At 37.3% G+C, this 14,814-nt stretch overlaps 3 protein-coding genes and 1 pseudogene across 8 annotated transcripts; 3 read left to right on the top strand and 1 right to left on the bottom strand.

Annotated features, from left to right (window-relative positions):
- On the bottom strand, positions 1-3,295 carry LOC133712652 (small ribosomal subunit protein uS10y-like). Of its 5 annotated transcripts, none has more exons than XR_009847527.1 (4): positions 2,713-3,294; positions 2,006-2,258; positions 1,377-1,516; positions 1-305 (listed from the first exon to the last, which is right to left on the bottom strand). XR_009847527.1 is itself a non-coding variant. In XM_062138764.1 (3 exons), exons 1-3 carry the CDS (start codon positions 2,822-2,824, stop codon positions 1,451-1,453), a joined length of 249 nt encoding a protein of 82 aa, XP_061994748.1. In that variant the 5' UTR covers positions 2,825-3,290; the 3' UTR covers positions 1-1,450. The 5 variants fall into 5 exon arrangements, 1 of the variants encoding a protein (XP_061994748.1); XR_009847525.1 differs by having other exon boundaries at positions 1-310; positions 2,713-3,293; XR_009847526.1 differs by having other exon boundaries at positions 1-1,544; positions 2,713-3,295.
- A 2,873-nt stretch (positions 3,296-6,168) lies between these two features.
- Positions 6,169-8,178, top strand: LOC133709664 (DNA-directed RNA polymerase subunit 7-like protein). 2 transcript variants are annotated; one of them, XM_062135474.1, is made up of 2 exons: positions 6,169-6,354; positions 7,353-8,178. In XM_062135474.1, exon 2 carries the CDS (start codon positions 7,541-7,543, stop codon positions 8,105-8,107), a length of 567 nt encoding a protein of 188 aa, XP_061991458.1. In that variant the 5' UTR covers positions 6,169-6,354; positions 7,353-7,540; the 3' UTR covers positions 8,108-8,178. The 2 variants fall into 2 exon arrangements, with proteins under 2 accessions (XP_061991458.1, XP_061991459.1); XM_062135475.1 differs by having other exon boundaries at positions 7,533-8,178.
- Positions 8,179-8,957: 779 nt separating this feature from the next.
- Positions 8,958-11,158, top strand: LOC133712602 (DNA-directed RNA polymerase V subunit 7-like). The gene is made up of 2 exons (XM_062138709.1): positions 8,958-9,180; positions 10,401-11,158. Exon 2 carries the CDS (start codon positions 10,415-10,417, stop codon positions 10,943-10,945), a length of 531 nt encoding a protein of 176 aa, XP_061994693.1. The 5' UTR covers positions 8,958-9,180; positions 10,401-10,414; the 3' UTR covers positions 10,946-11,158.
- A 1,896-nt stretch (positions 11,159-13,054) lies between these two features.
- On the top strand, positions 13,055-13,585 carry LOC133708551 (DNA-directed RNA polymerase V subunit 7-like; annotated as a pseudogene).
- Positions 13,586-14,814: the final 1,229 nt, after the last annotated feature.

Raw genomic sequence — 14,814 nt, forward strand, 5'->3', positions numbered from 1 at the left:
TAATCACAATAAAATCTTTCAATCAATTTGACCATGATGGCTTTAAATTGAGGAATCCAATCCAATCAACTGAATTGATAATACACAAAGTATTGTCCTGATTTTGAAGAGCTCTGATCACTCTCGGTTTGTATCTTTTGATGGTAGAATCAAATGCTTCCTCCAGTCTGTCCCTATTTCCAAATTCCATTTGTCTGCAAACAATAGATTTACGTGGCATCTGAGCTGACGGCTAGGTAGTATATCTTCATTTCTGATGACAAGGTCCGACATCAAGATCCAACCAAGAGAAGCTGCTGTTTTTTCTACACTATTTAGAATGACAAGATGGACGATTAGAATCTCACGGCCCTAAAAAACAGAACATTCCTATTGAATACTTCACTCCACTATGAATATCTTAAGTTTATTTATCACATGCACACCAATATATCAGCCAAAGGAACTGATAATGCCAACTTTAGTGCAATATCAAGTGCATCAGAAAGTGCTCTATCTCCATATAGCTCAAACACCCCAATGTTGACATAGTTTCCAGCAAGAGCCGTGTTAGAAAGAAAGGGAAAAAAAAGTTAGTTGATTGAGAAATCAAGTAAGCAAAGCAGTAGATATGTTCTTTCTATATGCATTTCAGTGATTATTGCATTCAATCCTAATCGACTATTATTGTGTTCCAAACAAATCAAGTAGGCAAAGCAGCAGATATGCTCTTTCTTTTAAATTCAAGACTATCATGTTTATGACCACAAATCATAAACATCACTACAAGTGGTCCTCAACTTACTAAAATGAAAAAGCAAGAAAGAGTACAAATCCATGTAAACATGAGTACCAAACTACAGAATCCAATAAACATGACGGGGCAAGATGGGATAGCTAATCACATTACAACCAATTTGATTTGTCCAATCAACCAAAGCAACACAAGCCAGCAAACAGCAACCAAAATAGGCCACATTTTACAATTTGGGCTTTTCTGCAAATAAATTACGGAAAAAAAAGAAAACAGCCTGAATAACCAAAAATCAGCAAACCACCAAACTACAATTTAAATTTGTCAGGACTATAATCACCATTACGAGAACGATGGTAAGAAAAATCCTAAAATTAATTTCGTGGGCATTAACCTTACATGATTAAACAGAGGCACATCAAAATTCACACCATAGCTAATCACATGAAAACCAACAGGATTGTCCAATCAAACAAAGCATCAGAACCCAGCAAACAACCAGACAAATAGGTCACATTATACAACTTGGGTTTTTGCAGAACCAAATTCTCAGCTCAAGGCATGCATCTTTACAATTAAAACCATATAAAGACTAAAATTTTGACAGATTTTGTGGTACTTTAGAGGAATATCATCAACATACCCTTAAGACCTTTGGACAGTAACTTCTTCTACATGTTCTCCACTGCAACAGCAGATAGATCAAAGCATGTTATTTCAATAGCTAATGTCTTCATATAATTCCTCACTCAAATGTGAATTTCCACAACCCAGCTCCAAGATCTGCATTATAATAGCCATCTTATCACCACTGCCTTATCCAACCATTCGACAAGTTTAACAGAATGCACATCAGTAAACGCAATTCAAAACAACAAAACATTAACAATAGCAGATACAGCAGAAAAATTTCCATACAAGATTTGCATAATAGAAACTCAATACGATCACAACGCCATGTAATCATTATGATTCATATGGATGGCTTTAATTTAACCCAGTTTAACTAACTAAACAATCAATTAACCTATAATTACACCCGATACTAAGATCTAATTTCCTGTTAGTAAGCTAGAAAACAAACATTGCATGTACATACAAGCAGTGATACACCCCAATATTTATGTTTATCAATCTTACGTATATGATTGAAGAAACCCAGAATAAAAAACTGCCCCGTAAGTCTGTCACTACATGTTGCTCTGTGAGAATTACACTAACCAATTGAAATCAAGATAGATGATATAGTAGAAATTAAGTACTGATGCTTACAGAAGAATTGGGATTAAGATGGGATTGAATGAGGTGCCGAAAGTGAGAATAGTCCTTGAGCCACTCGTAATGCTCCTCGATAGTAAGGGGAGCGAAAAAGCCCCCCCAAACGCAGCCTAAAGCTCTGTTCACCGAAACATACCTTCTCCACAGGGTGACTTCCTGGTGGTAATGTGCAGAACCTTGGTAGGCATCCTCACTGGTCCCTTGCTCAGGCTCTTGTCCTTGGCACCGCGAACCAAATCAGCACAAACTATCAAACAGAACAGATATCAGAACAACAGGCTAAAAACTAGTACTCAAACAAACAAAACTTCATAATCAACACAACTAATGCGCAGAATCATCCAAAAAATGCTTCAATAATTTGCAGAAACCTCAGTTCGACCATGTCCAATATAAGAAAAATTAGTAATTGATCAAGTATCATGCTTATCAAGTTCATTAAAACCATAACATTGATTGACACGAACGCAATTCGAATATAACAAACACAAGTTACTGAATCCCTACACAAGTCTTACTTCAATATATACATTACAACACCCGAATAGAGTATTCAATATAACTATGAAATGGGTCTTTTACTAACATTATAGTCCATTTTCAATACAAATTTACAAGAAAAAACGATGGTATAAGCAATATATAACAAATGATAATGAATTAAGCAGAAATTGAATAGAGGAACATGGGAAAGTAAGGACCTTTCTCGATGTTCTTGACGTTCTTGGAAGAGAGAGTGATCCTGATCTTCTGGATCTGCTCCTGTGTCTCCTCGAGACCAGGCTTGGTGGGTTTCATCGCTGCGTAAGCCATGGTTTTCAAGCTTCTCTGCTTTTACTCTAGGTGACGGCGGAGAATTGAGGGAGCTCTGGAGCAGCGGCTTCAACCTCTAAAGCGATAAACTAGTAATTAAAAAAAAAAAAGAAGGGAAACTCAGGCCGATCTGAAACCTCTTCTCCATCACTTGATGTATCAATCCGCCAGACCAGATCCTATTACCCTCTGCTTCAATACCAGACCCAATTACCGATTCAACTCTATAAAACCAATTATTCTAGAATCATGAGAAAGCTGAGCCTCGAGGAGACCAAAACGAGGACGCAGAGAGGAAAACAGAGGCCATGAGTCCGACCTCCCGCGCGCCAAAGAAGACGGGTCTGGTGGCGGCTTTGGCTTTGGCTGGAGAGCAGAATCCGCCGTTATATCGGCGGAGGCTATACGACTTCTTTGGCGTGACCTCCATGCCCGACTTTTCCAGTTTGCTCCTCCCAGATTTCGATTTCACCCTAGTTTAATTAAAAAAATTGAATATTTACCCATCTCTGTTTCTACCATGATAACCAGCATTTTTTTTGGGTTTCAATTCTTAACGGCGTTAGTGTGGAGGTTAGTGTCACATGAACGGCTGGATTAAACGAATGACTGAGATTGTATATTAACTGTCGGGTCACTTGCACCGTCGGTGCGTAGAATAATTCTCGAACAAAACAAGTCCAAATCTAAACATTGGTAATCTTCTTTTCCGCTCAAAGGCGTCATAGACAAGATCCTCTAGAATGAGGACCGGTTGCTATAGCAGGTGATCTTCACCAAAAATGCTATACCATAGCAAGCTTAAGGGATATATATCGTTTGATTGCCATGCTACACCAAAAAATTAAACAGAAATTCAATATTTTTTTTTTTTTTAACAAAGTTAAATAAGTAGAAAAGGGCATGCAATATGCATTAAATCACCCATATTAAACCCGTCAGAATCAAGTTACTGCTTAGAGACCTAAAAAATCTAGAACACTAAGTAAAGATATCTTGGACAACGATGTAGTATCAGTAAAATCAAATAACCTTGACACTACTAGAAAAAGAACTGGACCAGCCTAAGTTTTTATTACATCCCATACTTTAATTTATCGGTTTACAAGTCATTTGGACCGTGAAGGACAACCATTGTTACTTTTTACCTTCTTTTTTTTGAATTTTTAGAAAAAAAAAGAAAGAAAAAAACAACTACTTATCTACTAGAAGGAGATTGAAGTAATGATAGCAATCAAACTGAATCATTTCTTGTTCGACTAGCAGTGCCAAAGAGGAAGAGATGCATCTCTTCAGGGTCAGAATAGAGCATACAAAGGACTTGTGCTTCCTTGTGAACTGATATGCACGTTGCAAGCAAAGGAGCAGCATTCAATAAATGGTAATACAGTATGATCACTGGATGAATTAGACCAAAATCGGGGAAGAATCAGTGTATGGATCTAGAAGCACAACACATTCTAGTGTATGATATATATCATGTTTTGTGAGTTGACTTTTGAGCATTGAGCTCAATTTTGCTTGGAATATTTTATTTGTAAGACTTATTTTCAATTGATTTGAGAATTTTAGTTCTAAATGAATGTTGCATTGTTTGGTGGGGCTTGAACTTCTTAACTTCTTAATAAAGGAAAAAAAAAAAAAAAACACTGTGGGGCTTGAGCCCAACAGACTATGTACCTGCATCCGCTCTGTTTATGATCAAGCATGCAGAGAACATTGATTTCCTTATGACAAATATGTAAAACTAGATTGGGAAAAGCACTGTTTGAGAAGTATCTGGGGATCAAAACTAATTAATGTACAGTTGGTTTTTGTTTCATTCTTTGCTTCACGACAGGTAGAAAAACAGAAAGATGTATCTCATACAAGAGTTGAACTGGAATGTTGTAATTCCTGCTGAAACTGCTAACCACCTTTTTGGTTACTCTAACTTCCCTAAAGAAGTCTGGAATCTTGCTGGCATAAACCCCCCCAGTCAACTGAGAAGAAGGCTACCTTAAAGTGTTTAAGGAACTTTTCTTACTTCAACCTTTCCATGGTGAGTTGTTTGAAAAAATCATTACCATTTGTTGGCAAACATGGAAAGCTAGAAACGATGTCATCTTTTGGAATTCAAATGCTAGTCCAGTTTCTGTTGTTGCAGCTGCTGCTGCTGCAACTAGAAACACTGAAAACCACTCTGAAGTAACTAGTAATATTGCGTTGCCATCTTCCCATTCAAACTTAATCAGATGGCAGGCTCCTAATAATGACCATCTTAAAATTAATTTTAATGGTTCAATATGTAAGGACTCTGCTGCAGGAGGTTTTGTAATCATGGACTCCTACGGAAGACCTCTCATAGCAGCTACTTAGCATGTTGGCAAGACAACAGTTCCAGTTGCGGAAGTCACCGCCTGCGTAATAGCCTCGCTTGTGCAAAAGAAAAAGGCTAGAGGAAGATAGAAGTGGAAGGCGATTCAAAGCTTGTCATAGATTTTTAGGAGTAATTGCCCCATCTTGGAGATTGATCAAAATCATTGCAGACATAGAGAGGATTGCTACTTATTTCCATTTCATCTCTTTCAAGCATATTTTGAGAGAAACAAACTTTGTAGCAGATGCAGTAGCAAACTTAGGCCACAATACCTTTGTTAATGCTTCTTGGACCAATAGGGTTCCAATAGAGGCTTCAAAAGCTTTGTTATTTGGCACTGTAAACTCTGGTTGCCTCAGAGATTTTGGCATATAATTTATTTTCTTTCTTAAAAAAAAAAAACCAAATCCTAAACCTTTAAAAAATAAATAAAAATAAGGTAAAAAATCACAAATAGTCACTGAGTTATGACTCATTCGACACTTAACTCACTGTATTTTAAAAAATATCACTTAACTCACTCACTTTTATATCCGTCTTTCACTTAACTCACTCCCGTTAATTCTACCGTTAGAAACCATTAAAATTGAGGGTATATCTGTCAAAACGCTTAAACATACATTTTTAACTTAAAAAAATTCTAAATTTATTAGTTTTTTTCATTTTTTTTAATTTCTGAAATTTCTAATAAAAAAAGATTTTATTTTAATTTAAATATAATTTGAAAAAAAAAATTGTTCTGTAAAGTTAGAAATGCATTTTTTTAATGTTTAGACAAATATACCCTCAATTTTAATGACTTTTAATGGTAAAATTAACGACAGTGAGTTAAGTGAAAGATGAATGTAAAAGTGAATAAGTTAAGTGATATGTTAAAAATACAGTGAGTTAAGTGTCGAATATGTCATAACTCAGTGATCGTTTATGATATTTTCTCTAAATATAAATCCTAAATATAATTCGCAGCTTGAAAAGGAAACTAAACAGTCTAAACTTCCCCAACCGGTACTGCGTTCTCTCTCTCTCTCTCTCTCTCTCTCATCCAAATTGCTTGAGCACTGTGCATATTGCGCAACCCACCACCTCATTCTCCTCAGTTCCTTGTGGATCTCTCTCTCTCTCAGAGCCCCAGTAGGTTTTCTCTCCTGGGTTTCCCTCCAATTGTAACCAGGTTCTTTCTCTTGACCCCTCTTTCTTATAATTCGCAGAGTCTAAGTTTATCAGATTTCAGTTTCAGTTGTATCATACATCCTTGAAATTTTGCTTCCTTAAGTTTAAAGTCAGATGCTTTCAAGTAGTTTTAAGCTCTTTGATGATGGGTTTTGAGTAAAATGACTTTAATTCTTGAATAATGCTTTGTTTCAACTATGCTTCATCAGTGTATCATCAAATTCATCATTTCTCATATCTCATATACACACATGTAAGATATGAGAGATGATGAACTTGTAGAGTATATTGAAGCTTAGCTTGATTAGAGATAACATATATAGATGACAAATGTTATTCGGTTGTCTGTATAGTAAGGATGCCCAGAGGAATTTGGTTTCTATTGTCCTACTCATGTAGAATTGAAATTCCAAATATAATTATAACTGGTATTGTTTAAACAAATGAAAGGGATTAAAGAAATGAAAGCAAACAAACTGAGTGGTTACATGTTCGACTATTGATTAGCATTGCCAACGAGGAAGAGATGCATTCTACGAATTGATGTAGATGTGTTCTTTAAGGGTCAGATTAGAGCCCAGAGAAGCCTTGTGTGCTTCCTTGTGAGTTGGTCTGTTTTGCAAACAAAGGTGTGATATTGAATGATTGGTAATAAGTATGATAAATACAGTATATGGCTGTGGAAGCACCACACTTTTTTCATATCGTATAATTCTCAAGTGTGATATGTATCATTTTCCCAATTTGTGAGTTGACTTTTGATACCATGGGAAGGTCACAGGTGTTCCCTTCCAAATTCCTTTTCCCAGACTTATTTGGTTGATTTGAAAATTTTAATTTCTAATTGCACATTGCGTTGTTATCTAGCATGTTTTTATTGCGGTTGCAGCTTCATGGTTGGTTGTTAGGGAGGGATGCTCCTTTTTGTTGCTTATAAAACTGTAAAAGCCTTTTATTTAACTGTTAACGTTAAATATATACATGTGTTTGTATATGCAGATTTCAAATATGGTTGTCCCAAGTAAATCATAACTAATTGTATCTTGTCTGGCTAACATGGAAGTATGGAGAAGTTCACAGAAGAGTTGAGCTGATTGGTGCTTTTGTTTTCTGAGCTGGTTGATGGATTTGGCTAAACTTTGGTTATAATCTTGTTTTCTTTGGTATCTTGTGAAGTAGATCTGGACATGTTTTCTGAAGTGGAACTGGTTAGGGGTGTAGTTGTCCTTGCTGAAAAGCTAGACAAAGACAGTGCGGTTACTTCAAGATCCGTTATAACAACACAGCTTTTGGAGGACTTGTTAAGAGAGAAGGCCAGCAAGGATCATGGCTACTTCCTTAAAGTCACTGCCTTGAAGATGATAGGAAAAGGACAGATTTCAGACGACTCAAGAAAGATGTTGTTCCCTGTAGCTTTTAGCTGTCGCACGTTCATACCGTGCCAGGGGGAGATTTTGGAGGGAGTCGTTCGTCATGTGCATAACCTTGGGGTGATCATTAGATGTGGACCTCTTAACTATGCTTTTCTGTCAGCTCGAAAAATGCCAAATTACCACTATGTCGATGGGATGAATCCATTCTTCTTGAGGGATGACCTTGCAAAGATAGACAAAGAAGTTGTGGTTCGGTTCAGGGTGCTTCAGGCTAGATGGATAGAGAAGAGTAGAGAGATGAGGAAGGAGTTTGTGATGGTTGTTAGTATAGTTGGTGATTCACTCGGCCCTGTTTGTGGTCCTCATGAATCAGACTTGTAACTATTCAAACCAAATGAAGGCTTCTGTAAATTTAAATGTTAGGAATATGAATTCAGTCTACCTTTAATCAAGTGATAATGAGACGTGACATCTAAATTCTGTGTGTTGTGGACAAGAGTTTTCGAAATTCATTTGTTGCACATAGTTTATTGACATATTTGTAGAAGAGCTATATTAGTAATTGGGTTATATGCTGCCTTTGCCTCACATATCGGTTGGATTGTCTTATGGAATCTGTTACTAGTGCTGCAAGAGTGCAAGGTGTATATTCAAATTGGTGCTAGTGTGAGTAAAATGGTCCACTATGTCAATTGAATAATTTTTCCATATTAATGAAGAGTTAACCATTGCCTGAAAATCTTGGTCCATTAAACACGCATAAAAAAGGTCTAGTGTGCCTCCCATACCAGTGGATTACTCCCTATTTTCTTTTGGCTAACATTTTGTAGGGGTTTACGACTATCCGTAAAGTATGGCAACGTATATATGCAATGACCACACAACAAAGATAATCTTACATTCTCGGATTAGGGGAAAGAAAAAAAAAAAAAAAAACTATTTTAAAACTGTGTTTACATAACCTAAAAATGATTAATTAAATACGAAAGAGAGCTAATTTTATAAATTGTGAAATAGAAAGAAAGCTCTTGATCGCATATTATAAGGTTTCGGTCTATTATTATTTCGAGAGTGATCTATCACTAATGTATCGATACAAAAATGTCTCGAAAAAAGAATGAGTAATATTGAAAGAAAAATTGAGGGAGTAATTTTAATCTTATCTCGAATCCTCTACTTCGCTCTATCTGTACCTGTCTCTCCCTCCCGTCCGTGTAAATAGTTTCATTGGAATTCGAGCCAAGTCACATAAGAACCAAAACCCATTAAAAACCAAACAAAATGGTCGTCTCTTTCCTCACGGTGCCACTAACCCAGTGAGCGTTACGCAGCTAGAGGGAGGACCAAGCCACCTCGACTCAGTGAGTCAATTGGAGCTTCTCCATCAGCTCCACCGGGTCAAGCCTGCGACTCTCCTCCGCTCTCTCTCAGTCTAAGCTTGCTTTTCTGAAAAGGTTACACCTTTTTCTGCATACCCTAATCTTTCATATGTTTTGCTTCTCTACTTCGTTGTTTGGTTGGTTTGGTTTAATATAGGTTGAGAAATTTGATTTGGGTTTGTGAATTTGTGGTTTGTTATTAGAATCCCAATGAAATTTGCTTGAGTAATTTGGGTTTCTGTTGTTGGTTAAGATGGGGCTGTGTCATACTGACCAAAGATTGGTTCTTGGATTCTTGTGTTTGTGGAAGAGTAAAGATTGATTCTTTTCTCATGTAAATGGAGGGGATTGATGGGAATTTGAAGAAATGGGGTTTCTGTTGTTAGGTACAATGGGCTGTGTGTCTAGCTGAGCAAAGATTGAGTCTTTTACTCATGGAAGTTGAGAGGCTTGAAGGGAATTTGAAGAAATAGGACAGCTATATGTTGTATTGTGGTTTCCGAATTTCGTCTGTTTTTAGAGTCGAGTTAGTGAAATTTGCTTATTATTGGAGAATGGGTTTCTGTGGTTGGTAATGGGGACGTTCGACTGACGAAAGAGTAGCATTTCCACAGAAATTGAGAGGCTTGTGGAGAATTAAAGAAATAGAGCGGCTATTTGTGGTGTCCGAACTTATATTACGTTAGAAATGGGATTGTAAGATCATGTTTGCCATGGGAAATTGGGGATTATGGTCTAGGCTGTTACAGATTCCATTTTGTTGTTTCTATGCTATGAAGGGACAAATAGTGATTAGTGAGGGAGACCAGCTCTTTTTATGGAGGAGGTATTCTTTTGAAGATTCATTCAGGGGATTTTTGAAGTCCTGTCATTAAATAGTTAGCTGTATTGAGTTGTGGATACCCTGGTTTCTTGATGGGGTTAATAGTTCTTGTTCATGTTTGCATATGTGTCAAAACTTATTGTTTACTCTCTCTTTACACAGAGTTTGGATATGTATTGCTGCCTTTCCTCTATTTAAGCTAGAAAGACTCATAGGACAACTTAGTTTTTGGTAACAGTAACTAAACTGTTCTGCTGCCTACTCTGTAAATCTAAATTGTAAATTAAGTAAAAGGGTTAGCATAGGAGGATGTTAAAGTGGTTATTTATCTCCGTGAACAATCTGGTTTCGGCTCTTGATCTATGTGAATGATTTGGCCTACACTGGGCAAGCAAGTACACTGTTTGAGAAGAATTTTGATCCCTGAACTAATGCACAATTGGTTGCTGCTTCATTCTTTATTTTCTGACAGGTAAACAAAAAAAAATGTTTCTCAAAACTGAGTTGCAGTGGAATGTTGTAATCGCTGCTGAAAGCTTGGATGCGAAGGGATTGATGCTCCAAAAAGCAATTGTTATCCGGCTGCTGGATGATTTTTCTAAGAGAAAGGCCACAAAGGATCTCGGATACCTTCTTGCTCTCACAACTGTGGAGAAAATAGGAGAGGGAAAAGTCAGGCAGCATACTGGGGATGTGCTTTTTCCAGTCACCTTTAGCGCCATCTCCTTTAAGCTTTTCAGAGGAGAGATCTTAGAGGGAGTAGTGCACAAGGTGCTGAAGCAGGGAGTTATATTGAGATGCGGTCCCATTGAGAATGTATATCTCTCTTCTTCGAAAATGCCCGATTACAACTATGTTCCAGGGGAGAATCCTATCTTCTTGAATGACAAGATGTCTAAGATTGAAAAAGGTGTCACGCTGCGTTTCATTGTCATTGGAGCTAAGTGGCTTGAGGCAGAAAGGGAATTTCAGGCATTGGTTGGCTTACATGCTGATTATCTAGGACCAGTTTCTTAGTGTGATTCCCTTCTACTTCTGTGACCTGGAAGGATGCTTCCATTTTTCGAACCTAGTTTAACCAAGCTGGCTGTTGGTGGCTGTATTTTGTGTTGAATTACTACTTTAAGTTATCTTGTTGGCCTTGACAGTCTGCAATTGTTATGTTAATATGGTGTCAATGACTTCTGTTCTTCCTTATTCATGACTAATGGTATCCCTCTGCTTAATTGAGTTTGCTGTTACATATACAGTTGGTTACATGATTGATTGGTCCTTTATACAGACTGGATGTTTGTTTCTAGCATTGTAGCATAGAACTCATTCTTGCTTCTGAGCTTATTGTGGCCTTTATTTTGTATTACGCTTCCATAGAAACTGGTTCATCGATTTTGCAAAAGTTCCTTGATTGTTTTGTCTCCTAGTATTCTGTGGAAATATATATTAGCATTTTATGACGTGGGACTGCAGAATGTATGACTATTGATGTAAATGTTCAAATTACATGCAAGTATTTTTTTCCCTCCCTTTTTCTGTTCTCAAGAGGCACATAAGCTATACCATAATCTTTTTCTCCTCAGGTGGAAATTTACTCGTCCAATTGGTGCGAACAGATTCTGGTAGCTAGTAGCTCTTTATGTAATGATATTTCTCTTCTTAATCCTGCATTTTCCCTTTCACAAATACACCACCTGCTTTGAAGGAGGCTAACTGCCGATGACACCAAGGTAATAAGTTGACAGAGCTAGCCGCCGGCAATTTCACTTGCCGATAGAGATACTGCAGCTTTGTTAGAACTGAATGGAATAGCTAGTGCTTCCTTATCCCACATAGGAGATAAGGCCATACTTTGATCTCTTTATATATGTTTCCACAAGCAACATACTAAATAAACAAAGTGAAGGTGGAGGCCCATTGAATGGGAAACAAGACCTTTGCAATGAAAATATTGGAAATATATATATATTCAATATATCAAAGAGGGCCTTGGGTCTAAATTAAAATTCCAACAAAATCATTTCTTTTATAAATTCGGATCAAGACAATATTTTTGGAAAATCTGATCCAAAAACAGTTTTGGAAAAACTGATCCCAAAACGGTTGTAACTGTTCAAATCAAATTCAAATTGATTTCAAGGTTCATTGAAAAACAAGAAAAAATCGTTTCTGACATCTCTTCTTATAAACACTCGAGAGAAACACAAGTGAAGTTCGCTAGGTTTCAAGGCAACGGTGCCACGCCTTGGAACGAGAGTTGTATCCTGCAGGGCAGTCGTCTACGATCAACCACAGCACCTGTGTGGGGACGAAATTCTGTCTTAGGACATTGCGCTGCATACGCAAGCCTCTCTCAATCAACCAAGTCAGTGATCACTTTGTTAATTCAATTTGCTTTAGTAGTATTGTGATTGTGGATATATATATTGTAGTATATTATAGTTTCAATTCTTTAATTTAGTTCTTAAATATATATTGTGTATTTGCGACGAAAGATTGATCAGGAGGGTATTGAATCCCCACGTGGAATAACAGCTTCATCTTCATGAAGTACTGCAGAGGGTAAGAGTGGATCTAACAATACTTGCCGAGAGGTCGGGCATGCTGTGTATTCTATTCTTTCATTTCCATTGGAGATCTTATCTTATAGGTCATATTTTTGTATTTGAAATACTAAATATAGATGTAATGTGTTGTTACACAACGAACTGCGTTCTTATTTAGTGGAATTCTGTCACTTCATATGTGAACTAGCAAGATCTCACATTCTCCACTTTGGAAACAAGAAGTTCATAAATTTTTATTTTTCGAAAAGCAAGAAGTTTATAAAGTAAAAATTGGTAATTCTGCTGTTAATCTTTTATCTTTTATACATATGCATTGAACGAGAAATCTCTGTATTTGTCATTAAATGCTACACTTAATAGCATTTAACACACACTCCCCCCCCCCCCCCCCATAGAAGCTACTCTTCTAAATTCCACATTACATATTTAGCCTCTGAGAGGTAGAGAACTTATGCAAATCATTTTAATCTCATATGTTTTGAATCTTTTGATCACTGCCTCTTTGCAATAGTTATTTTAAATCCCTTCAAACTTAACTTCATCTAAATTACGGAAGTTAAGAGCTATGTTTCTCAAAGTAGAATTGCCCTAGAATGTAGTAATCCCGCCTGCAAACCTGGTTGCAAAAGGATTGATGCTTAAAAAATCAATCAGTCTCCGATTGCTCAAAGGCTTTGCTGCAAATAAGGCAACCAAAGATCATGGGTACTTTCTTGCGATCACTACCGTGGAAAGCATAGGAGAGGGAAAAGTCAGGCGCTCCGGGGATGTGGTGTATCCAGTTGTGTTTAGTTGCATCACTTTAAAGCTTTTCAGGGGGGAGATCATAGAGGGGGTTGTTCACCATGTGCTGAGAAATGGAGTTTTGATGAGCTGCGGCCCCGTTGAAAACATATTTCTATATAAGGACTTAATGCCTGATTACCGATATGTCCCCGGAGAGAATCCCATTTTCTTGAACGAAAAGACGGGCTCTAAGATTGTGAAAGATGTATTGGTTCGTTGTGTTGTTCTTGGGACTAAGTGGCTTGAAGAAGAAAGGGAGTTTTGGGGACTGGTTAGCTTGGAGGGTGATTATCTAGGACCAGTTTCATAATTACTGTGGTTGTGTTCTGATCAATAGAATGACTTGGAAATGAATCGAGTATGATTCTATGTTTTGTACTTTCTTTAACTTGATATTCTTTGTTGTTCATGGTATTTTGAAAAGCTTCCTCCATCCTGGAAGGACTTCAAACAACAATTGAAGCATATGACTGAAGATATGTCGGTGGAGAAACTGGTTTTAAAGCTTCGAGTGGAAGAGGGCAACCGAGTGAATGAGAAGAATGATGTCTCATCTATGGAGGCCCAGGCCAATATTATTGAAGGAGACAACTCGAAGTCCAACCCCAACTTTCAAAAGAAAAACAAAGGCAAAGCCAAAGGCAAGGCAGCCCCCATTGCTCCAAAGGGAAAACGTTTCAAACCTAAAGGAGGTTGCTGGGTGTGTGGAAAACCAGGCCAGAAGGCACAAGTGTGTCGCCACAAGAAAGAACACAATGCTGCTGGAAACCAAGGTAATAATAACCATGCAAATGTTGCTGTTGCTACTGAATTTATTGGTATGGTTTCAGAAATTAATTTGGTGGGTGATACAAATGACTGGTGGATGGATACTGGTGCAACAAGGCACATTTGTGCAGATAGAAATCTGTTCACTACTTACCAAGAGACTAATGGCGAAAATCTGTATATGGGGAATGCTTCCACATCTGCTGTGAAGGGGAAGGGCAAAGTGATACTCTCACTTACTTCTGAAAATCAATTGGCCCTCCTTGATGTGCTCCACGTACCTGATATTCGTAAAAACCTTGTCTCTGGTCCTGTTCTCGTTTCTAAGGGCTTTAAGCTTGTCTTTGAGTCTGACAAAGTTGTAATAACTAAGGGTGGACAATATGTAGGGAAGGGATACCTCACTAATGGTCTCTTCAAACTGAACATTAAGCCTATTGATGCTTGTTCTACTATTACTACTACTATGAATAAAATAACTAATGCTTCTACCTACTTGTTTGAGTCTATTGATCTATGGCATGCTACATTAGGGCATGTGAATTACCGCTCTTTAAACAGAATGGTAAACTTAGGATTGATACCAAAGTGCAATCCTAATAAAGTTGCTGCACACAAATGTGAAGTTTGTACAGAATCCAAATTTAAAAGACAATCTTTCAAATCTGTGGAAAGGTCAAATGAAGTATTGGGATTAATACATACTGACCTTTGTGACTTCAAGGCAACACCATCTCGTGGAGGGAAAAATTATTACATTTCCTTTATAGA

This window comes from Rosa rugosa, chromosome 5, assembly GCF_958449725.1.
Source record: "Rosa rugosa chromosome 5, drRosRugo1.1, whole genome shotgun sequence".
Classification (NCBI taxonomy): Eukaryota; Viridiplantae; Streptophyta; class Magnoliopsida; order Rosales; family Rosaceae; genus Rosa; species Rosa rugosa.

What these genes read in the sequence shown, in the direction of transcription:
- LOC133709664 (XM_062135474.1), top strand. Translation starts at nt 7,541, where the DNA reads ATGTTTTCTGAAGTGGAACTGGTTAGGGGTGTAGTTGTCCTTGCTGAA.
- LOC133712652 (XM_062138764.1), bottom strand. Translation starts at nt 2,824, where the DNA reads ATGGCTTACGCAGCGATGAAACCCACCAAGCCTGGTCTCGAGGAGACA. An exon ending in CGTCAAGAACATCGAGAAAG is followed by an intron (nt 2,259 to 2,712) that starts GTCCTTACTTTC and finishes TCTGTTTGATAG; the next exon opens with TTTGTGCTGATTTGGTTCGC. An exon ending in CAGTGAGGATGCCTACCAAG is followed by an intron (nt 1,517 to 2,187) that starts GTTCTGCACATT and finishes ATTATAATGCAG; the next exon opens with ATCTTGGAGCTGGGTTGTGG.
- LOC133712602 (XM_062138709.1), top strand. Translation starts at nt 10,415, where the DNA reads ATGTTTCTCAAAACTGAGTTGCAGTGGAATGTTGTAATCGCTGCTGAA.